The sequence below is a fragment of the Gallinula chloropus genome (genome assembly GCF_964237585.1).
Source record: "Gallinula chloropus genome assembly, chromosome: 3".
Lineage (NCBI taxonomy): Eukaryota > Metazoa > Chordata > Aves > Gruiformes > Rallidae > Gallinula > Gallinula chloropus.
The window spans coordinates 60,639,034-60,662,678 of NC_140087.1; the positions used below are offsets into that span (position 1 = coordinate 60,639,034).

The following is a 23,645-nucleotide window of genomic DNA, read 5'->3' on the forward strand; positions in this document are numbered from 1 at the left end:
AAGTTCTTATACTGAGCCACAACCCAAACACAATGCCTTCCTTACCACTTGACTTGAGCTGTGGCAATAGTCGGTAGCTGTGGTCATAGCAGGGGACTGGCAAGGTGCCCTATCAAGTTTTGTTTGCAATTGGTTCATTCCCATGATGGCAAAGCTTACTGGATTTCAAACTCTAAAAGTTTCACAAGGCCACACCTAGTAGTTACTACACTTCAAGTCCACCAGTCAAACACTTCAATGTCACACTGGAATGGGCAGCAGCTTGTAGAGCAGGTTGACATCAGACACCACATTACCCATGTGACTCTCTTGCAGCAGGCTTGAGACTAAGGAATGTGGTACCTTCCTGGCTCTATTCCTCCAGCAAGATGCTTGTTCAAAGGCAACTAGAAGGCTTAATTTCAAGGATGCATACAGGGAAAACACTAGTTGTCTAAACACATAGTTTGACACAAATTCTGTGGGCAGCTTCCAGCATTCATAACTCAGGCTGGAAAAACCTTTTTTTTCACATAAAATCCTAACAGCATTTATCACTTCTAAAGTAAGCTACTTGTTTATGCCCATCATGGTGCAAATCAAATCGAGTTCTTGGAGGAGCTGTGGAGACCCAACTCCATGCAAGGAGGAAAAGGACCTCCCCTGCCTTGTTGTCTGAGATCTCACAGTTACAGTTAAGTTCTCAATATTTAAGCAACAAAGTAGAGGAAATGTAGGTAGGGTTTGGACTGGAGCAAGGATCACAAAGTCCCTTCATAACATGCACTGTAACCTAAAGAATTTTATTCCTCTTTTGTTCTTTTTTTCTTTTTTTAAATTGGGGGCAGTTATTTCAGATTTCATTGAAGAGTTAAAGGACCAATCTGATCCCTTAGATTATATAGATCATATAATGTTTGATTGCTCAAGGACGTAGGTTTCCCACTGTTACTCAGCTGTCATATTGCCCATCTACCTGCATTCTCCCCAACCTTAATGGAGTGCCTTAAAGAGGTTGAATGCTTGGACTTGCAATCCTATGAGCTGGACTTTTAGTGACCTTAGAGAAGTCCAGAAGATCAAAGCTCTTATGCCAGGAAATCACATCCTCTTAGTAAGAGTTTGTCCTGGAGTCAGCTACTTACCAGAACACAGACACCAGAGATCATTTTTAGAGTTGAAAAAAAAAACAGTACAGGTGGGTATTAGGTCACTGTTCTGGCTTTTCATTAGTCAGTAACACTCCACAGTGTGTGAAGCACTAGTGTATATCAGAAAGCACAATCACAGGGCACAGAGGTTACTAAGGCATTGAAGTAATTATGCAGTGATAATACTATAATATAAATAAAAGATGTATTTTGGTTTTTAAATTAGAAATACAGAGAGATTTTTAAGATCTGGCCACTCAGTAATGGTAAGCAGTAGAAGACAGACTTCAAGCTTTGGGGACAGGATAAGAGCTGTGAATTTCCATGGAATGTCCCCTTCAACTTTGCCAGCATGGTCAAAAAGTGGCCTCGGGCACCCTGGTAGATGTAAGTGTGAGCAGGTAAAAGTGTGCTATGCACGTGCTGAAAGGGAGGGTAACACACTTCGCATCCTGCTGTTCAGCCTCCCTCGTGTATCCCTCTTACACGTCTATTTATCAAAGTCAGCATAACAGTAAGAAAAATAGAGGTTTAATTGAAGAACCAACCCTTCCTACTACAAAAATACCAGTGAGCATTTCACTGTTTTCCACTTGAAGACCAGATTCCCAGACTGTGTAAGAGCAGCTACGGTGTCTTTTGGCTTATTGTTTTCTGTCCCTGGTGGCGGGCCAATAGTTAGAATTTCCCCAGTTCCTAGGAAACTCATTTTCTTTTTTAAAAAGGCTCAGGGGAACTATTCTGGGGTATCCCTGTTCACACTAAGTAACCTTTATCTATATTAAAATTATTTCAATGTTTTACGTGGGCAGAGGAGGGTAAAAATCAAAGTAAAGTATTTTCTTCTGTGGGGATAAACAAGCTGGTGTGGGTGGTTATGCACGTTAAAAATGAGTGAAAAAAATGTTTTTAATATTAACTTTCTATTACTCATCTGAAAATAGCTTCACAAAAGCCATATGTGCCTTTTTTTAAGGATTAAAATAGTCTGAAAACAAATTTAATTTTAATTCACCATCAACCTTGTTAACTGTATTTTTCATCTACTCAGACTTGCTTTACCATATATGGGAAGACTTTATGAACACTACAGATTTTGAAAAGTTCAGATTTCTTTTCCTTTTATATTTAAGGCTGAGTATTTTATGGGTCATTGAGGAAAAAAAAAAAACCCCTTTCAAAAACAATTCACACAGGTTTATTCAAAGTGTGATAAAACAAACTAAATGTCAATCCTACTTCTGGACTAATGAATGAAGTCTTTAACCTTAATTTCAGGATGACCAGAACTTGTGCCATTTACCTCATCATTTTTCCAGGTACTGACATATAATTGGAATGTTTTCACTGACATAGTTTTCCATGCTTAGGAAATGCATTAATAAATAGCTAAAATTCTGATGATTATTAAGTATTTAGCAACCAACGTGGGAAAACCTATGACTACAAAGAACAGGAAATATTCTCCTATTGAAGATAGTTCAATGCAGTTATGATTTTAGTACCAGCTCCATAAAAGAATTATATTCTTCCAACTTAAGACAATTTGTAATTCAAAATTCACCCTTACCAGCTCTTTCATCAACTTATTTTATTGACGGCTATTAAGATCTAACGATCACTAGGCTACTTTTAATGGGATTTACTAGTGAATGGCCTCTCAGAATTTCAACAACTTAATATTCCTTCGGGGAAACACACATCTTGCTTGGTACAGTATATGAAGTTATTTCTTTACAACAATTGTACAGATATACTACAGCATCTAAATGTATGAAAAATTGCTCATTATTCATAGCAGGAGAAGGCATCTCAAGTGATGAATTTATTAAATCACTTTAGAAGGGATTAGTCATTTAAGAGCATTTTAAAGAAGCATTTCACTACTTACCCACATAGATTAAGTTACAGCTAAAATTTACATGAAAATGTATCATGCACTGAATAAAAGCTGCAGAACAGTTTTGTTTTCTGTATGGGGTTTACGTGGCAAGGATTTGATAGCAGGGGTGCTGCAGCAGTGGCTTCTGTGACAAGGCACTTCTGTGACAAGGTGCCCCCATGTTGGACATGGAGCCAGTTTTTAGTTGGCTCAAAGATGGACCAACCTCTGGCCAAAACCAAGCCCAAGCCCATCAGTAGTCTTAGTAGCACATCTATGACAACACATTTAAGAAAGGGTAAAAAACACTGCACAACAGCAGCTGAGAGAGAGACATGAGAAGATGTGAGAGAAACAACTCTGCAGATACTAAGGTCAGTGAAGGAGGAGTGGGAGGAGGTGCTCCAAGTGCTGCAGCAGCGATTCCCCTACAGCCCATGGTGACACAGTGAAGACCATGGTGATGCAGGTTATCCCCCTTCAGCTCACAGAGGCCCAAAGCAAAGAAGATATCCAACCTGCAACCCATTTGCTTAGATTGGCATGGAGAAAGAGAGAATATAAGAACATTCAAACACCTGAAAAGCTTTTAAAAGGAAACATGGGAAAGGATAGAGTTGAATACTTGAGTGTGTATTTACATTTGGAAGGGGTATTTTGAAAACAACAACTTGCCTCCCAAGCCCCAGACCCATCCAGAGATCTCTGTCTCTCACATCCAGTCTCTCACATCCAGTCTCTCACATCCAGTGTCCTGGGTTTTCGGTACTGTAAGATATTTGACAGTCAAGCATCAAACCCCTCTTCCCACAGGACTTGTAGGATGGTTTTGGTGAGTACAAATGCAGTAGAAAGAAGTAGGTAGTTGGTTTGACCATTCTGAAATCCATCAGGAAAAGTAAAACTAAAAGCTTTCCAGCTTCTCATTTCAAGAGAGCTTTACTAAAATCTTCCAGCAATTCTGCCTGCCACATCAGAAAAAATTCTGGGATACCATTTTCAACCTTTATCACAAAAAAGAATTAGAAAACGAGTCATGTGGGAAGGCAGCATACAAGGTCATGGATTGCCTCTCTGAAAACAACCTGCTGCCAAGCCCCCTGAGATTTAAAATCAAGGCTTGAAGCACTCCTAGCTGTAATGTTTGATCTGAGAGAGGTTCTCTCTCTAGTAAGAACTTACAGTGTAAAAAGAAGAAAGGTGAAGCTAATGCTGAAGAGGAAAGCAGAATTATATTTTTAAATTGCTTAAAGAAAGAGGTGTTGGGAGCCCTGTCCACTGGCACAGTTGGAACAGCACAGAATAAGCACACACTACACATACCAAAGCAAGTGATTTTACACTGCCAGGGAGACAGACTACTTACTCTGTTGCAATTGCTGGTCTCAAGAAATATGTTCTGACTAGGAGCTTTGGCTTTAAAATCACTAAATCACGCTTGCTTTGTAAAAATGCAGAGTGTTCTTTGCCATTTATTTCAGTCTTACGAAATCCCAAATAACATATCTACATCCTACTGCATTCCTTCTTTTGTTCCAAGACATAAATTTCAGCTTCTGGAATAGCTACTTGTGCTTTCTATCATGATACTCCAAAACATTCAGAATTAGTCATTTAATCTCTATCCAGGCTAAAATGGCTTACTAGAGAAATCTCAGCTTAATAAATTATGTATAAGAATTCTCTCTTTTATGTAGCCTGTGCGATCATTTGAGCTGTAACATCATTTCTGGCTGCAGCAGAATGAACTGAGCAAATACACTGTGTTACAACCTGGTGTAAGTTAATATTGGTGACAAAGCTCACACACAGGAAGAAGCAACTGCCAGAAACAGAAGGTGTGCAAGTGCTGCCAAAGGCCTTTCACAGTCCTAAAGAAGGTGCCAGTGTGCTGGCACCTCATCACAAGCAAAAGACAAGTACCTATCACGCCAGCTTCTCTCTTCTTACACTAGTACTAACCCAGAGCTGTGAAGTCCACACCGGAAGCCCCAAAGTGTTTAAATATTTGGGGGAAAAACAGGCTTCATCGAGCCTGTCAATCCTGCTGCCCTCCAAACCTGCAAAAATTCTCCTTCATCTAGCACACCCTCCATAAGGGTGAGTTTGTGCATCCTACACTTGGAATCCTCCAGTGTCTACACTCCAGTACCTCTCTAAGATTCCAAAGAGCACAGAAAGATTAAGTTAACCCGCTTTACATTTCAAAGATTACAGCAGGAAGTGCTCCAGGAAATCTTCCATCATCTTCCTTTCAGCTGCAAAGCCCTTGAGTCTGACATACAGCCACATGCAGCCAGAGACTCCCATTTCATAAGGTGTTGGTGAGAGTTGCAGCAGCTGATTCTTGCCCTGCTCCCAGTTAGATGAAAATTTCAATGACTGGCAGCAGAAAGAGTTAAAGGTCTCCTTTCTCTTCCCCTTTAGGAGAAATAAAAAGTATTCTAAATCTGAACTCCAGCCAGAGGTAACTAAACTGCTAATAACTTCAGGAGGGATTTTAACTGCTTGAGGAAACTCTTTGGGGAGTCAACCTGACAGTGAGTTCACAGTTTTAGAAAAAAGGGTATTCAACTGGCGTTTGTTGAGAAAGTGAGTTAAACTGTGTTCACAACACAGGCACGGGCAGCCCACAGCATATGCCAGGGACACAGCACTGAAAGTGTCTTTCTCAGCCATGAAGTCCTCGGAGGCCATGACCAGAACATTTCAGAACTGCAGCTCTGTACTTGGGAAGCCATAAAGGGGACACACAGTCAGAAGCATCCAGCTCAGCTCAAGGCACATGCAAGATGAGTAGGAAGAGCAGCACAAGGAATGGAGGGAAAATGATTTTTACTTTGCCTAAATCCAGCTCTAGAGTCAGCTATGTTCAAGACTAACAAGCTTTGCTACCTTAGAATTTGCCTGCATGTCTGCTTATTTCTGTCACAGTCAATAGGATCCTGTGTCTGTGTGCTATTTACAGAACTGTAGGGGTTGGAAGGGGCCTCCAGAGATCAAGTTCAACGCTGCTGCCAAAGCAGGTTCCCTAGGACAGGTCACACAGGTAGGCATCCAAATAGGTCCTGAGTATCTCCAGAGAAGGAGACTCCACCACCTCCCTGGGCAGCCTGTCCCAGGGCTCTGTCACCCTCACTGTGAAAAAGTTCTTCTGCATGTTGGTGCAGAACTTCCTGTGCTCCAACTTGCAGCCATTGCCCCTTGTCCTGTCCCCACAGAACACTGAAAAGGGGCTGGCCATTTCCCCATGTCCCATGCTTAAGATATTTATAAACATAGTAAGATCCCCTCAGTCTTCTTTTCTCAAGACTGAACAGCCCCAGTTCATTCGGACATTCCTCATAAGGGAGATGCTCCCTTAATCATCTTTGTGGCCCTGAATCAAACACCAGTGAGTGTGGGGCACATCTGGAAGGTAAGCACTGTACACTGGCAGTGGGATAGGGAATCCGTAAGTGAAGGGCTATCACTGGAGCAGACCCAGCAGCCAAGGAATCTGTGAACATGGTGAAAGAGGGGGCAGATGCTAAAGCTCACTTAGGTGGAGCGAAACTTGGCTAGAAAGCGCCTTGCACTATGCAGTGAGACTTGGCACCATGGCCAAGTGAAAGCATATGCACCCTGGGGATGGGGACACCTCAGAGGAATAGCCAAGTCTAAAAATAAACCAATGAGATCCTCCAAGCAAAAAAAAAAAAAAAAATCCCCCAAGCTGCTTTTTCACATATTTGGAATCTGTATGAATATATTTGGGATGAATATACAGTATCTGCACTTCAATGCTTTTGGAGCCAGAGATTAAACTGTTTACTGAAATGAAAAGTGTAATTCTGGTATTTATAGTCCAAAGGACATGCAATATATCACAAACTTAACTCACAGAAGGTACCGGTTCATCTGAATTCTACAAAATCTCTTCTGCAGAAATAGACCCGGAAAAGTGTTAAAAGCAACAGGCTGGGGAGCTAGTTCTATAAAACATTCACAGATATTTAAACTAAATTAAATTCCAAACTCTAAAAAGTTGCCTTGTAATGTGCATTATCTCCAATCTCTAAAGTAGCATAGTTTCTATATGTTTCTAAAATCACATATTATTTACATTAATGAACATTTGCATTCTGATTGCAATCAGCCTTCTTTCAATAAAATAAATAAAATTACAAACTGTAAACCTAGAACCATCAAGCTCTCACTTCCATTATCAATCAATGCCACTTTTCTGTTGACTGCAACCCAATTAAAAACCAATAATTGAATAACTGGATGGAAATCACTATCATAAAATGTACCTTTTTTTAATGAACATTTTGCGTAGAAAGTTGACAGCTCAGCTATAACAATATTGTAGTTAAGAAGTGGTTTGTAACCTGGGCTGGGAAAAGCTGTGATGATGAACACGGAGGGAAAGAGTGTCATTTCTGGAGTAGGCATTTGATTCTAAACTTGGGACTTCTGGCTGAGAGCAGATCCAAAATAATGCAACTCTGACAGCATTACTGTGAGTTTTAAGAGAGTTGCTCCTTCCATGACTCAAAGTTTGGTATTTCTACTGATGTTAAAAAAAAAAAGTAGTTGTATATTTTTAGACCATCTTATCACATAACCCACAGAGTTATTTTAAAAGATGTCAGCCAGTATACCAACACCTTAGGTGATCTCAGTACCAAACTCTTTCACTTCTTTTATTTCTTACATTAATTAACACCTGGTAACTATCTGGTTGTTAAACTTAATTTTCAATAGGACATCTGTCAATCTTTTTGCAGCTGTGTATCTTTTCTTTGTTCTGCAGGAACTCAATGTCACTTGAAAAAAATGCCCTATGAGAAATCCAAAAGTATAAATTTGCTTCTTAGTTTTAATGACATCAATTTTCTACTGGAGCTTTGATTTATTTGGCCAAAGTGTGGACAGCACAGTCTTCTATACCCAATATTAAAAAGTCAAATTCTTCGATATTGATTAAATATACAGAGATATTGATAAAATATACAGATATACATCATCACACTTTTAATTTTGCTATGCCAGCTCTAGGTATGAAACAATTTTTAAAAGAAATCAAGACTCTAGACTTGAAGTCTAATTTTACAAAACAGACTTCAAAGATGAAAAGGTTTGTTTTTTTCAGATGTAATTATCTAGGACTTACTTGGCACCTGGAAGTTACCATGGAGAACTGTTCATAGGAACAAAAAAAAATCTCCTATCAAACACATTTCTTTAGCTGATCTCAAGTATCTTTATATCATAATATTTTAAAGTAAGTATAGGTACTCCAACATATTTAGTCTCAATGTAAAAATTACTATCTACTACACTGCATCATAAAACCGTATCAACTGAGTTATACCTACTACAGTTTTAATAAACTTCTACAGAGGTGGATCACTGAAGATTACACAGAGAATTTAAAATGGGGTACTAGGTTGTGACGACTTGTGTTTGACAAAGTAATTTGAACTGGCACACAGAAAGAAATTTAAAGAGCCAAAAAATCAAGAATAAGAAAATGGAAATAATGTAGATAAGCAAAGTAATCCCAAAATTGCACTGATAATAAAAGAAACAACTCTTGATAGAATAAGTCAGGTTCACATTACTTTTCCATTGTGATTACCATTGTTGACTTTTGTTGCCTATAATAGATTCCAAATCTTTCCTTCCACTTTTCCTTCTAACTTCAGGAAACATCTCTAACGTCTTTTTAGCTGCTTTATAAACTCAAGTTGCAGAAAGTAGTGAATAGGGTTTATCACAAGTGCATGACAGTTCACAAATATGCCGGAATCTGTACTCTTCATAGAAACACAAAGTACTTTCACACGTACACAGTCCAGCTCCCTATAAAACTAGCACTGGAATAAATACTTAAGGCCTTCTGACTCTATGTGCTCACAGTGTCTCTTAGGGAAGCTCTGAAAAAACCTTCTTATAAGAGAGGCTAACAAGAATGACAGTATTTAAACAACTCATTTTTTTTCAGAGTCCTTGAAAGTGGTCATTTATATGGTGTATGTTAAAATCAAAGCTCCTTACCCTTTTTCTCAAGTTGTAGGTCAAAATGAGATTCCTGGAGAAGGAATGTGAAAAGGCTGTATAGAACTCCAGAACTTTCTGCAAGGCATCTCGCTTAATCACGTGAAGATCACAGTAGGTCAAAGCCCTTACATTAGCACAGGACTGGGCAAGGGTAGACTCCTTCCAGAACACATCACCAAAAACGTCTCCTTTCCCTAAAGAAAAGCAACAGTGTTGTTTACAATAATAGTACTGTTATACAAGAACATTTATGCAGTCAATTTTTTTCTGTTTTACATGGAGAGAAAAAAATTGTCTGGGAAAAAAATAATCTTTGAAATATTTCACTGGTAACTTTTTCTGTTATCTTTTTGTTAATTACAACAGCCCAGAAAACGTTCCTAAGAATAAACCCCAATTAAAAAGTGTTTCATGTGACAAGTCCCTGTTAAACATCAGTAAAGGTTTTCCTCTAAAAATCAAGACAACCGGTTCATTCTTCGTTCATGTTCTCTTCTGATCCCTTTCAAAGAGATTAATTAAGAGGAAATGCTTTTTCCCTTTCTTCTTTTAACTGGTATGCAAAGGATTTGTTTCTTACATCCACGTTGTTGAGTTTTCTTAATCTAGCTAACAATTACCCACTATTGTGTTAATAAAACCACCTTGTACAATACATCAGTGCAGTTACAGGCTGTAGTGAAACACTACTAGACATTAGTATTAAATTTGCCCTAGTTGGCTAGATCATTGCCAGAAAAGTCTGCCTTTACAACAGTATAAAAGAGCAGGTCTCAACTCTGGTGGCTCTAATGCTTTTCAGGTGGTAAAAGTCTCCATGAAATCCTTCCACAGATGTGCATGTGTGCCCCCACTTAATACAGCAGGGATTTAAGGTAACAATGTAGTCCAAAACAAGAAGAGTACAGGTTAGTTATCACCGAGATAATACTGACAAGTTGCACACTGGAAGAAAGAAAGCAAACCTGGCCCTTTCCTTACGTCCTTTCCATGTACCTGCCTCTCTGAGCTTGGGGCAGCCAGTGAGATGCTCACTAAGGAATAGCCAGTCTGGGCAATACAATGCAAGGCAAGCATTCCAAAACCTGCCTGAGGAGCAGCCCCCAGTCAGGTTTTCACTGGTTGGATCCTCCTAAACCTCTGCTGCATGTAACTTTTAAGACAAACAACAAAGACAGAAATTCCCAATGTTTCTTCAAGTTGTGGTAGGGATGGACCAGATGGTCCCTTGTCTTGTAAGTAATACTTGCCTGTAGCAATTCTTAAAACCAAAGCATCAAAATATGCATTAGCTTATGGACTTCACCCAGGCCCTTTTAGATTTCATTCCCTAAACACATAGTCACATATGAAAGTTGGTTTGAGGGTCAAGACAACTGTCATGAGTAAAGAGGTCAAGAAAACTTCTAAATTAAGCCCAGAACTCCCCTCTCAGGCCTTGAGCTCTACTTCCACCGTTACGTAACCTCTTCCATTAGATGATAAGCATTTTCTCTCTAAGGAGATGCTATCAGCTTGATGGTAAGCTATGCTGTAGTGCAATAAACTGTGGTTCACACTGATGTGCTCCCAGTCTTCCACAAAAGCCCTGTACAGCCCAGCTGCTGGGGACCAGTTTGGTCTCTGAACACTCCGGAGGAGCGTAATCTGTATTTTACATTTAAATGCATATATACACTGAAAACACCTGTTCCATAAGCACATTTTTTCCCCTCAAAGTTAGGCAAAGGCACCATAATGACACCCTTTCTTCTGCCTCTAATCTCTTTACGTAGGATGGTGCTAACACCCAGCAATCCTACAGAGGCTGCAAATCAGTGAGCACAGTGGTAGTCCAATAGCCCAATGAAATAAGCAACTTTTCATTTTAATGGCAATGACTTTTCACATTTTCAATTATTTAGACATAGGCTTTTTCAGTAGGTACATTAAAAATGGCCTAAGAAAAAAGCTTCCATGGACTTTAAATAGATCATAATCTACAAGGCTTTTAGACAGACAAACACAGAATATATTGAAAATTGAAGTGAAACAATTTTTATGCACCATAAAAACTAATATGCTTCACTGGGTAAAAATGGATTGTTTGCCTTTGGAATAAATATGCTTTTACTTGCAATCTTCCAGGCAATTAGCTAAACAACTGTTTTAATTAACGCTCTGGAATCTATCAAGTATAGAAATGTGGCATCACTGATGAGCAACAGTTTAGAGCTGGTAGTCCAAGCATAAGGGAGAGGAATTATAGCTTATTTCTAAGCTCATTTCTTAACATATCCAGAGAAGTTTCTCTACCTTAAAATGACGATAATTATTTTATTGCCCCACAGTAACAAGAAGAATAATTAGTAAAATGCAAGTACAAACAGCATGTTGTTGATTTGCTTACATATGAAATGACATACGGCAGAAGTTAGTTACATCTTGTGCTTTTGAAAATTTAATCCTGCTTTTCACATAACACAGAAAGACACAACTGTGTCCTTTACCTGCAGCAACAATCCCAGTTTCCCCTCAGTACTTGTAACTCCCCAAAAAAACTCCCTCCCTGCAGTTTCCTGCCACCCCTGGAGCCGCTTCCCATTCGTGGCAAGGGCAGCACATGAAGGAGCCACATCTGCTGACAGCCCACTGAGCCAAAGCAAACAGAGAAAAGCAACACATGAACCACAAACTGAGTCACATCACAGAAGCCTCAGTGTAAGAAACAAACCAGGCTAAAACAAGAAGTTGTACTGTTTTCTATCATCAACAATTTCCTGGAAGTTAATTGAGTTAACTGCCAGTGATCTACTTGAAAATCAATCCTATGTTACAGTTCGATTTCCAATGCAAGGCACACGTGCAGGCACCATGCTGCTTTGCTTCTGTCAAGGGCATTTTCTAAATGATGCATACCAAAACTATCAATCTAGATTGTCAGATTCAAAACAACCCTTGTGTTTGACATTCATAGAAAACTGGGGGGGTGGGGGGGAGATGGGGAAGTCTTTGTAGTAAGGAGGAATTAAAATTCCATCCAGGAGTATCTGCACTGGATTAGAACAATTCTCCTCTTATACGTAGTAAGGAGCTGCGTACCATCTCCCTTCCTTTATGTTCTCTCCAGAAAGGAAGATCGATCACTTGGGAAAAAGGAAGAAAAACAAGAGGGCAGATTGAGTGTTTTTATCAAAAACATCCGGAAAGCAAGAGCATCCAGGTGAGACTTCTAAGCGTGTCAGAAGGGGGTTGGCAAAGTCTAATGGCTACACTGGGGAACTAGAGTCAAAAGCCTCTTTTTACATATTCCTCCAGGCTTTCTATATTTCACCTTACCTCTGATGAAAGATTAAAAAGCCAGAGAAATACAGATGGCCGTTTGTTTGTCAGTAGTTTGCATTTCTCATTCCCAGCTTGCTGAATTCCAGAGATTTGCCAGGAACGCTATCTGTCAATCACACTTAAAGTGGATGATCTAAGCTTTTACCATCAACCATTTATATTCCCTGCTGGATTTGTGGGCTGAGAACCTTTCCCACCGTCAGCTCAGCATGCACCAGAAAGCCAAACAGTTTTTTGCCTTTTATGTTTGCTTGTTTGTTTTAATTGCAGTAACAAGTTCCCAAAATCTGATATATTTAAACACTGCAGAATTATTTTATAAAAGCAGCCCCTTCTGTTTCCTTATTAATTCTTTCCCGATCTTTTCTCCACATAAAATTTGCTATTCAACTTGTAAGCGAAAGGATTTCTGTTACCACTGCAAACTCAGCCTGAGTCACACAAAAACTCAAGCCACATCCATTCTGTCTCTTGAAAGCAGGATCAGTAAGGAAGAGCTGATGATTGCCAAGTGTTTTGGTGGTCCTGTTTGAGAAAACAACCATGCTTCCACTTCTCAACTGTATTGCCTTGCTGTGCCTACCAGAACAACCTGTCGGTTTTTTCACTCCTACAAACAGAAAGTATTGAAAAGCTTTCAGACAGAAGATATTCCACCTACTCTGAAAAAATACGACACTACGTGGAATATTTTGACTTTTAGGTTCTGGTTGTCTAGGAGTCGTGGTACAGTTTCAGTGTGATAGCAAAAGGGTGAGAAGATGAGGCCATGCATTCGTGTGCTGAAGGTTTTACAACTCAGTATGGACTTTGATGGGATTCACACGAATCCATGGACTTTCATCAGATACAAATTAATCATATTACAAACATCTTCATATCAACAGTAATAGTTGTTACAGCAGCCAACACCAAAATCTAGCTCAGGTCCCCTCCAAATCTGCCTTCATCTGCATGTTTGACCTACAGAAGAATTGTGGCATGGTCTCAGCAGTCCCAAAGATAAGCTAGAATGACCAAAATCTGCTGGATGGTACCTCAACAGCAACGCAGCATGAAGCATAGCTTGGAAATTGGGTGTTAGCAAATACTGTTATCTGTGATGCTGATGCAATAGCAGCTGCTGCACCTGCTCGATGATTGCCCCAGCACAGCTCCTTGAAGCACACACCCTGGCCTGGCCCCTTGAGGACTTGTTCTGCACCTCCAAGCAGTAGGAGACACCCACTGCTGTAAAGGCAACCCCTGCCCCAGATTTGAACACAACCAGAGAATCTGAAGTTAGTCCATGTCACAGGGTCCTGTACTCAAAGTCCACTAAGGATAGTGCATTTACCCGTAAGTGTTCAAAGCCAGTGATGCGAGCCTCTGGTCAAACCCCCTTTGTGATCACCAACCGCCTACTTGGCTTCAACTGAGAGTCTTTCGCTCTCCTCTCTTCCCTTATCTCCTCCTTTAAGGCACACAAATTTACCCATTTTACAGAGAAAAAAAAGATTCGAAGAAAGTAAGAGGCATGAGAACAAAAGTAGTTTTTTCCCCTTGCTGCGCTGTTTGAAAGCAACAAACATCTGTCAGCCGGAAAAACCAGAGCTGCCACTTGGCATCAAGGTAGAGCATTCAGTACCCATCCCACAGACACATCGCACAACTTGACAGCCACTGAATAGCCTGCAGTTTGGTCCTCCAACACAGCACAGCTGGCAGGAGATGATGCATGGAAGTGATTTGTTGCTTTGGATTTCCTGAAGATTTCTCAGGTGCAAACTGAGACACGTAATGAGAAGCGAATGACCAGCGGCACTGCAGAGAACATGTTATTGTTCATTAATCAGCGGTTTTAATCACTCTTTTCCTCTAATAAGGGGGAAAAAAGGCAGAGAATCTGTGCCACACAAACCAAAAGAATTGTTGAAGTGACAGTAAACTGAAGTTGCACTTCCAGTGATTTGCATGGTCCACGAAAAGAAACACAGCGTTATCTGTTCATGCTTTAAAACACAGCTTGGCAACATTTTGCAGACAGTTTACTACAGAACTGCATCAGTTTTCTCTGCTGAAGCACATTACTGTACAGACAAAATAAAAACATTTATTTCAGAGCACCAGATGAGTAGCAACAACATGAATTAGTTACAGCTAAGATTTCTATTATTATTATAATTAATGTGTATATTTGTGTCTCGGATCAGAACATGAATTATATGTCACTACTTGACTAACTATGATGAGAAGAAGAGTTTTCAAATGTCAACTCGGCCCTACCAGGCTTATTCACAAAAAGCTAGGAAGCTTCACCAGAATCCAAATCATTTCTCCTCTTTGCTTTTTAATGGTTACTGTAAGCAACATTATAGATACGTGGCCAGTTTGTGCAAACCAGAAGACATGAAAGTTGCCAGCTCAAATAACTAGAAAGTCACAAATGTATTTTAAATTCTTTGCATTGGTTAAGTAATATGAAATACACAGCTCAATCTGTGTTGCCATCACATGGACAGTGCTAGTTCAAAACAACATGAGAGCCTCAAACTGCAATACCCTCACACTTACCCCCCGATGACTTGGAAACAGAGGCTTTATGTTATAGCTATAGCTTGAAGCTTACATTAAAGCCCCCAGATTTGATTTTATTTCAGACAAAAGGATTCACAAGAGTTTAAAATAGTAGATTTTACCTTCTGAACTATATAAAGTAAATATTTTTAAAACCTCTCAAAGTTCATAGTTGTAGTACACTTCATTTTATTTAATATTTTAGAAACTCCTTGAGGATAAATTTAGCAATGTTTCAGAAACATACCTCTGAAAAAAGTTTTCATTTGAAACTTGGAGAAAACAAAGAAAAATTATCTGTGAAGATTTTCATTTTTTTTAAATCTGGATTTTTGATTAAAAAAAATACTGTTCTTACTCCAAAATTCTGAGACAGAAACAAAACCCTACCTAATGTAAAAATTGAAGTTAATTCAGTGGTTCACCTGCCAGAAATCAGGGCTGTTGTAGAAATGTGATTTCTTTGTTAAATTTTAATTTCTGCCTTTTCATACTTCTGTTTGGAATATGCACACAAACTCACACGATGGGCAAGCCTTTCCCTAAGACAGCCTGGGATATCAAGGAACATGCTGGAGCAGGGAGCATCACCTCCACCACACCCCAGTTTCAGCTGTCAGTGTGTCAGGGATCACGGCTGCCGATGGCCTGCCAGACACAACCATCTTCAGAGGGGACCTCCGCAAGTAGGGGTGTCAGATCACGTAAGGGCACGCTATGCTGCATAAATTAGCAATGATAAAACATGAAACTGTAGGATTAAAGTCAAGTAAACTGAAGTGTGAAGAAGGTCACGACTGAGGCCTCTCTTCACAGGGAGCGCGATGTTTCCCCAGTTGTTATAACAAGTCCTGCATCGAGTGTTTTAAAACTCTGCTTCTCCAATACCCTGGACAGTCTCAGACCATCTATAAGGTAGCAGTGGACAGGGGCTTTGGCAATTCCTACCAGAAATTAGACATGGAGCAAGTAACATCTGGCTGAAGTCTCAAAATAGGCAATCCCATTTTCTGGATGTCTGGAGCACAGGAGTAAGGAACATCCCCAGTCCAAACCCACCGTTTGGAATAAACCTGTATTCCTGAGTAAAGGTTCTGTGCTGCTCCTCCATGCACAGGAAATTAAAATTTTGTATTAATATAGACCTCGTAATGCCCATGTCTTTTTAAGTTTTTAGCCTAATCTTCACTTCTAATTCTTTTGCTAATAGTGTGCTTGGATAAGTGCTGAAGAAATCAGACTTTGAAAAACACTCCTTCAGTTGATGTTCATTGAATTACTTCACAGCAACAGGCAACTTCTCAGATTTACCTATGTATGTCAATGTCAAAAAAAAAAAAAAGGGCACTTTAAACTATAAATAGAAAAAGCACAATAGAACTCCTGAAGATAAAGCTGGATTTTCATTTCAATCATTCCTTTTTCAAAGCACCACTGGTCACGTTACAGGCTTATTCAGTAGCACAAATACTGTGACGTTAGATACTGTGTTTGAAAATAATAAGAAAATTCTAATGCCATCCATAATCCCGCAACCACTTCTAAGCCTAACAGCACAGCAGCTTGACATTTGTAACACAGGGAGGGGTACCCACATTTAAAATTCAGGTGAAAAATGAAGTAGAGAACTAAAAGGACATTTTAAAGACTTGACATTAAATAACAAGAATCCCCCAAACACACAATTAAATTCTGAAAATGGAATTAGATGCAAAGCATTTTAGTTTTGGGGAACCCGAGTAACCTCAGGTACTGGGGACAGTCTAAATATAGCAGCCTGAGCACAGTGCAATTACCTTATCCAACATCTTCAAGCCTGCTGAGAAGCAATCTTCACATGATTGTGTGGAAGATGCAATGCTTTTCCACTGAGAAGATCTAAGGCAGACAATACTTCTGCACTACTATTTTCCCTTCTCTAAAAAAAAAAAATTAAAATCCATCCCCATGGTGCAGTTGCCCTTGCAGTTTGCACTGTCCTATCTGGATACAAATCTGTCCCACCAAAATCTGAATCAAGCCTCTTGTGTCAACGTCTGAATGAAACGCTTATGGCTAAACAAGTAAGCTAAAACAATTGTAAAGAAAACAATTATTCTTATAACATTTCTTTAAGATTGCAATTAGATCAAATTAAATCAGCAGGAATTTCTCCACACAAAGCAAATGGGGCATTTAATATCCTGCTGAAACAAAACGTGGCACACCGAGCTCTTCTACAAGACCATGTTAAAACCAGCATCTCCAATCTTGGCAGTGTTTTAGCTTTGGAAATAATAATGAGAGATCTGAAATTCAGGGACATCCAATTTTTCCTTCCCCAATTCACATGAGATCTCAAAGGTAAATCTACGTGCACCCTTTGCACACTTCCCCTTCCACCTTCCCCCCATCTCCCCCCCACCAAAAAGACATATCCCACTTCCCCCCAGTGAAGGCAGCAGCCAGGTCTAGACTATTCCTTCCGATTCTTCGACATTCTCTTACTGCATGGTTTCATATTGACGTAATTTCTACATTCTGCTATTTCCCTTTAGCTTTGACAGCAGCAAAAGGAAAAGTGACAGCAAACTGTCCGTGTGGAAGGAAAAAAATTTCCTTGCTCACACGAAGCTACTGCCTTGATTTCCCTTTGTATCTTCACTTCACCTCACCTTTGTGGCATCAGCAGCTGGGCCCAATGATTCTCACAGGTTCTTCCAACGCAGGATATTTTACAATTCTATATTAATACTTTTTGCTAAACCAATAAAGTCAATGAAAGAGTTTACTCTTTTAAAAGTTTTTAGCTCAAATAAGGATAGCAAGAGCATAGTAAGTGCAGAACAGATGGGATGCAACACTTACATAAACTGCTTTACTCGGGATAAACTGGTTTGTGTGTGGGGTGTCTTTTTAACTAAACTTTCTAGCAAATATTATTTTTCTCAATCATTGCTCAGCTCTGAAGACCACAGTGGTTTTTTAATTGCTAAATAAAGGCTTAAAGGCTCCTACTCCCTAATGAAGTCTGCAAGACTAACCTCCAGTCTTAAACACAGGGCCCCCCCTTTGCAGGGGTCATGAAGACCTCTTCAGCAACTCTGAACAATTCATGTAAGCGAAGATCTGTTGCTTAGCCAGGCTCTCTGGGAGTCATAATTCAATAAATCTAGTACTAGACACTGCTTTTTCCACTGCTATCTAGAAAAAAAGTTTTTCACCCTAACAGTAAGTGTCTTCTCCTTCCTTCTCCAGTCTTTTACTGGAATATTTTCTTAAATTTCAAAATATTACCTCAATTTCAAGCAGAAAAGATTGGAACCAACCTGGGTCCAAGAATCACTTGCTTCCTTCAGTTTTCCTACAGAAGAGGGATTTTCTGTTCAATTTCCGAGTGCAATTAACTCACTCATATCAAACTTAGATTTTATTACTTTCTAGTGACAACAAAAATGATTTTTTTGGTCATTCAGAATACGCTCATGCATAACACAATATAAAACCCATTCAACAAATCCTCCTATCCAGTCTTTCCATGTATTTCCAGAAAACACTTATGGAAACACAATTTTGCTACCATGCCATTATTTTCTATAATTTTCATTAAATGCTTTACACACACTTGCAATAACAGAACATAACAGAAGAAATAGCATTTCCTCTAGCAACAGTCAGGAAAAATTAAAGAGGTCCAGACCAAAAGGGTAGAGGACCAAGGAAGAACCCTGCAAGTCCAAACAATGGCCTACCATCCGCTTAACTGCACTTCTACTATCAGCTTCTTGATTACTGCTGTTCCAAACATTACAGATTCTCACACCATGTTAAGGAAATGTCTACCTTCATAGTGTAAACAAGCAAACAAAGTGCAATGAAAGACAGTTTAGGTCTTCAAGCATCCCTAAAGTAAAAAGCAATGACTAGCTATGCAGGCTTCTTTCATGCTTCCACTGCAGCCCCTTTTCTGACGCATATTTCAAAGAAAGCTACAGCCAGACTTTATGGTCCCTGACCAGAGCATATTTAATTCAGGAGGAATCTTGTAAGAAGGTATTTGTTGCATCAAAATGTAGCAAATCTCTCCTGAGCATGAGTAAATTTTAACTTTCCAAAGACCCGCCGTAAGGTCAGCTTTTCAGATGGCCAGTGGCTCAGCCTGGAAGGTCTGCTCCAAAGCAGAGAAACAAGAGCTGCCAAGTGAAGTGCACATAAATGCTTGATTGTTTTTAACAGTGACAAAACAACCCATTTTCTCTAACCACATTTGGATAAATGGGTAAGTTTTTAAGCAGGAGAAGTTCAAAGAGATCTCTCGGTCTCAGATGGATAAAGCAGCATCAGCCCAAATGGGAAGGCTCAGAAAAGTTAAAAGCAAAGCCGAGCCGAAAACAGTCTCTTAATGGAAGTCCCGCACGACCTGTGCCTGGCTCAGCTCTCTTCAGGGCAGGGACTGCGCGATTCGTCTCTACCTTCCACAGAGTGCTGAGCGTACATCAGCGCCTCGCCCTGCGCAGTGACAACGGTGTGAGAGGAGGAACAGTGGAATACAGCAAAACAGAACTGCTTCTCGTTCAAGCAGCTTCCCGATGGCTAATCTGCACCTCTGCGTAATTCCAGTCACGTACTCGCACATCAACAAAGAAAACCACAGTAAGACAGTGGCAGTTCTTGCCATATATTCCCTTTCTGACCCGTTTGCATTAGAATGAATCACAAATACAAATAAATCAATCACCTGCCTTAGAAGTAATTTTCTTCTTCTTTGTTTCTATTTCTTTGACACATCCAATCCAAAGATCGTGGTGCATGAACATCAGTAATTGCTTTATTTCAGCAGAAATTTTGGGTAGAATTCAAAAATAACATATTTTATGCCAACAAATTAAGCTTTATACAAAATGCATCCATTTCTTAAATTTTTACTGCAAGCATTGCAAAGAATTTTTTTAAATTTACCTATTTTTCTGTTTGTCTCCAAGTCAGACCAACAGGGATCTGAGGGGACACACCAAAACCAATGTATTTCTTTCACTGCTGGCCTGTGTGCAATTTCTCCCAACTCAGTACTCATTACTCCAAGTCAATCAAAGTCATTATAAGAACTTAAGCCTGAACTGAAAATATAACTTTCCCTTGGGTATTACACAGAACTGATCTGGAAGAATATTACACAAGTGTACACAATACACTCCAAATTCCAGGGCTGCACAATACACTGTTATCTGCTACTCTGCAAGGCTAAATTATTTCAGAACTTGAAAATGTTTCATATGAATTGGATCCTTTAAAGATTAAGTGCAGTTTGCCTTTGGTTTATGTAATGCTGTACATCAAGTCACACAGACAAATCGAGAGATGCAATTTAGCCCTCTATTGTGAGGAAGATACAGGTTACATTGCAAATTGCAAGGCTGCTTTATTAAGTGACAGCTAAAGCTGAGCAAATAACTCACCTTGAATAATTTATGCACTTTTTTTTTTTCAAGAATGTCTGAGAGATGATGTACCTGTTAACTGAAATTACCCTACAGAATTCTTCACATGGTTTACTGTTACATGCCTGATGTTCATAGCTATGCTTAGTTGTGATTGGTAAACAAAACTTTGGGAATAGGCTGTTCTGGCTCAATGATCAGCAACAATCACAGTTCTTGTAGAATGTAGGCGTTATTTTTTTCTTCCCTGTAATGCCTCATTTTATCTTGTGTACTTTTACCAAGAACTTGAGAAGTTTAGCTGAATATGAAAATAAATTAAAAAAAATAAAAATCACTGCAATTCAACGGATAAAAAAAACGAACATACAAAGAAGTCTGGGGGGAAATTCTGACCCACCTCCTCCAGAATCCTTCTTAATGTGGTGGTTACATTATAAAATGCTGAAGGAGAAGAAAGTCCAACTGATTGAGAATAGTGAAAAAACTTAATTAACCACATAATTTCTTATCAGGATAGAGAAACCTTCCAAAGAAGGCTTCACAGCTTGGGGGAGGAAGGTATGCACATGTGTGGAAAGGCATTCCGAAGCACAAAAATTGATGTACCTTTAACTGAAACGAAATCTCACAGAATCACAATCAGATGCCACTTGATTTTACTTTCCGCTGGTTACAAAATTCATGAAAAAATGATAGAGCTCATCAACTTTAGCGCAAGCCAGAGAACTGACTCCAAATCCCAAAATAAAAACAAAATAAAAAAGAAGTGTGGAGGAATGAGGATCAATATTTACTGTCCCAGGAGAACAGCAATAAAAAAATATTTCTATTCATTCAGATACCAAGGGATCAGCCTCATTTATCTGTAGCCACCACTCTGCAGCAGCAGAGATTAGGGGTTCACGTTTCCTTAATGCTGATTTCTCAAGGAATCTAGGTCAACTGTTTTCTAAAGGGAGTACTATGATAAAACATGGAAATTGCTGGCAAAGATGGGGAGATTTGTACTTCCAAAGAACATTTTAACAATTATTTCTCAGTGCTTTTCACCTATATTGATTAAATGGAGCTGCAAGATGTTTTGAGGTTTTTTTCTCATGATGGACACAGGAGGAGTCACTATGGACTAAAAGGCGACACAAACTGAGAGGCTTTACTGAATTGAGGTTCTACCTTTAGCATATTAATTCTTGGGAGTTCAGTATGGCAAGAGATAGTAAGTTCTTGATAGGTAACTGAGAAAAGCAGAAGCTGATAGAATCATATAGCATGGGTGACTCCAGAACAAAAGGGAACCAGTTATACCCCTACTTTACACTTTTTCAGTTTCTTATGGAGCACAAATTATTATGAATTTCATTCCCCAGAACACTAAATTCACCCTATGCTACATATGCAAACCTGTTCAGAAGTACTGTGTACTCAGCACATTGATTAGCTCCCCTCATTTTCCAGTAGACCTCCCTCTTCAGAGAGTTGGGTGTATGTGTTCAGAAAGAATACGATTACCAAGCTGGTTTATTCTCTTTCCAGGCTGCCATGAGTGACAGGTACTGGATTAAGCCCCTGTGAGAATTTACCTTATCACAAAGGGTCCGACAGAATCAAATGATAAGTATCACCTCTCCTCAATGCTCCAGCCACCCCATGATTCATCTGCATCTATTGGATTACCACACTCTTTTCTCCTAGCGTTGCCTCAGAATGTTGTTCACACCACTATCAGCTTCTTTTTAATGCCTCCAAACGAAAGGTGCCATTCCAAGTTAATGCAAATCGGCTTTAAATTTGTATATTACTTCAACTTTTAAGAGAGAGAAATACTATTTCAACATGATATCTTTTCAGCAAAAGCAGATTATTAAACCTGGGGGCTGAGAGGGAGGCAAGGAAGCCAGGCACTTTAAAAAATAGGCTTTCTGAAGTCCTCCATAGAATTTCTAAAGAAAAGAGAGGTGGTGAGACAGGAAGAACCCCAGTATCTTGATGCTCTATTGACCAGAAGAAACAGTGCTGAAGCAATCTGGAAATGAAATGATTGCCCTTTACAGGCAATCAGGAAGGACAAGAACAGGAAGGACAAGTCAATGACTCTATGCAATATTCTTGTGTGACATTAAGCAAGGGGGGTTTTTTCCTCTCTTTCTTTTTCCCAGACAATAAATATCTCAGACCATACAGCTGACAAGTTCATTAAAATATACCTCACCAGGCTATGGCAAACCTAACGAAGCTTTTTAAAGAATGAGTTAAGTGCTTGAGTAGAAGGGGCTATAAAAACACTCTATGCATCTGTATTAGTGCACAACACTTATTATTAGCTGTGAAACTCACCCAATATAGCAACAACTTCATCATCCTGGATTACTTCCAAAGACCCCGAAACCACGAAGCAAAGGCTGTCGACGCTCTCACCAGCGTGGTAGATGAGGTCTCCCGGGGCACAGTGCACTGTCTGAAACTCCATGGCGAGCGCTCGAAGGCACCCGTCGCTCGCTAACCTGAAGGCTGGGTGCTCCTTGAAAACTTTGCGGTTCAGATGCACACAAATATCTGCTCTCATGTCCTTGGGGCATATCTGCAACACCTGAGAAGGAAATTAGGCAATCAATTCCTGCGCATGGCTCATACATGCCAGGCAATTATCCCCAGTTCACTACACAGGGTTTAAGAACTACTCTCCTCTTTCATATAAAATTCTGAATCTCAGCCCATACATATATTTTTGTATTATTTATAGACACGAGCCACAAAACCTGAAAAAAAAAAAATGTTTTCATCTTAGCAACATGCTCTGCTGGATATTGAGTTACCAGGATAAGGCTTCAGGTTTTTAAGACAAAATTAAGAGCATTGCAGTAGAGAAAGTGGTGGAGAAAAACTTCCTGAAGGACTGTTTCTCATGGGTAGGTCACTCTCTTCAAAGGCAGATTCCATGAAAAGCCAGCGCAAACTCAATGTTCCAAGTGAGAGAAGTATCATATAGAGGGGAAGTGCATTCTCATATCCCTTTAGTAGGGGGGAGAAAAAGTTATTACAAGTTTCATTAACTCATAATATTGAGATTTGCAGGTATTGAAATTCACCCCTCAGTGGCAGTATTGGGTTTTTTCTTCACACAAGAAGGGATTTTAAGGCATGATACTGTGTCGGGCAACTTTCCATCTTCCAAACGCAATGTTCCTCATGGCAATTCATGATGTGTGCTCCCAAGGGTACCAAAACTGACACTTAGCACAGCGGGTACCAGCCAGGGCCATTTCTGAAGGTTTTTAATATAATACA

At 39.6% G+C, this 23,645-nt stretch overlaps 1 protein-coding gene across 2 annotated transcripts in view; it reads right to left on the minus strand.

Moving 5' to 3' along the window:
• The window catches only part of KCNH1 (potassium voltage-gated channel subfamily H member 1), a gene marked incomplete at both ends in the record, with an annotated part of 179,253 nt that overhangs the window by 64,222 nt on the left and 91,386 nt on the right, over window positions 1–23,645 (minus strand). For both annotated transcript variants that reach the window (XM_084261532.1, XM_084261531.1), the window contains 2 exons: window positions 9,058–9,254; window positions 22,695–22,947. In XM_084261532.1, the coding sequence (XP_084117658.1) occupies window positions 9,058–9,254; window positions 22,695–22,947 (450 nt within the window). The remainder of the gene's footprint in view (window positions 1–9,057; window positions 9,255–22,694; window positions 22,948–23,645) is intronic.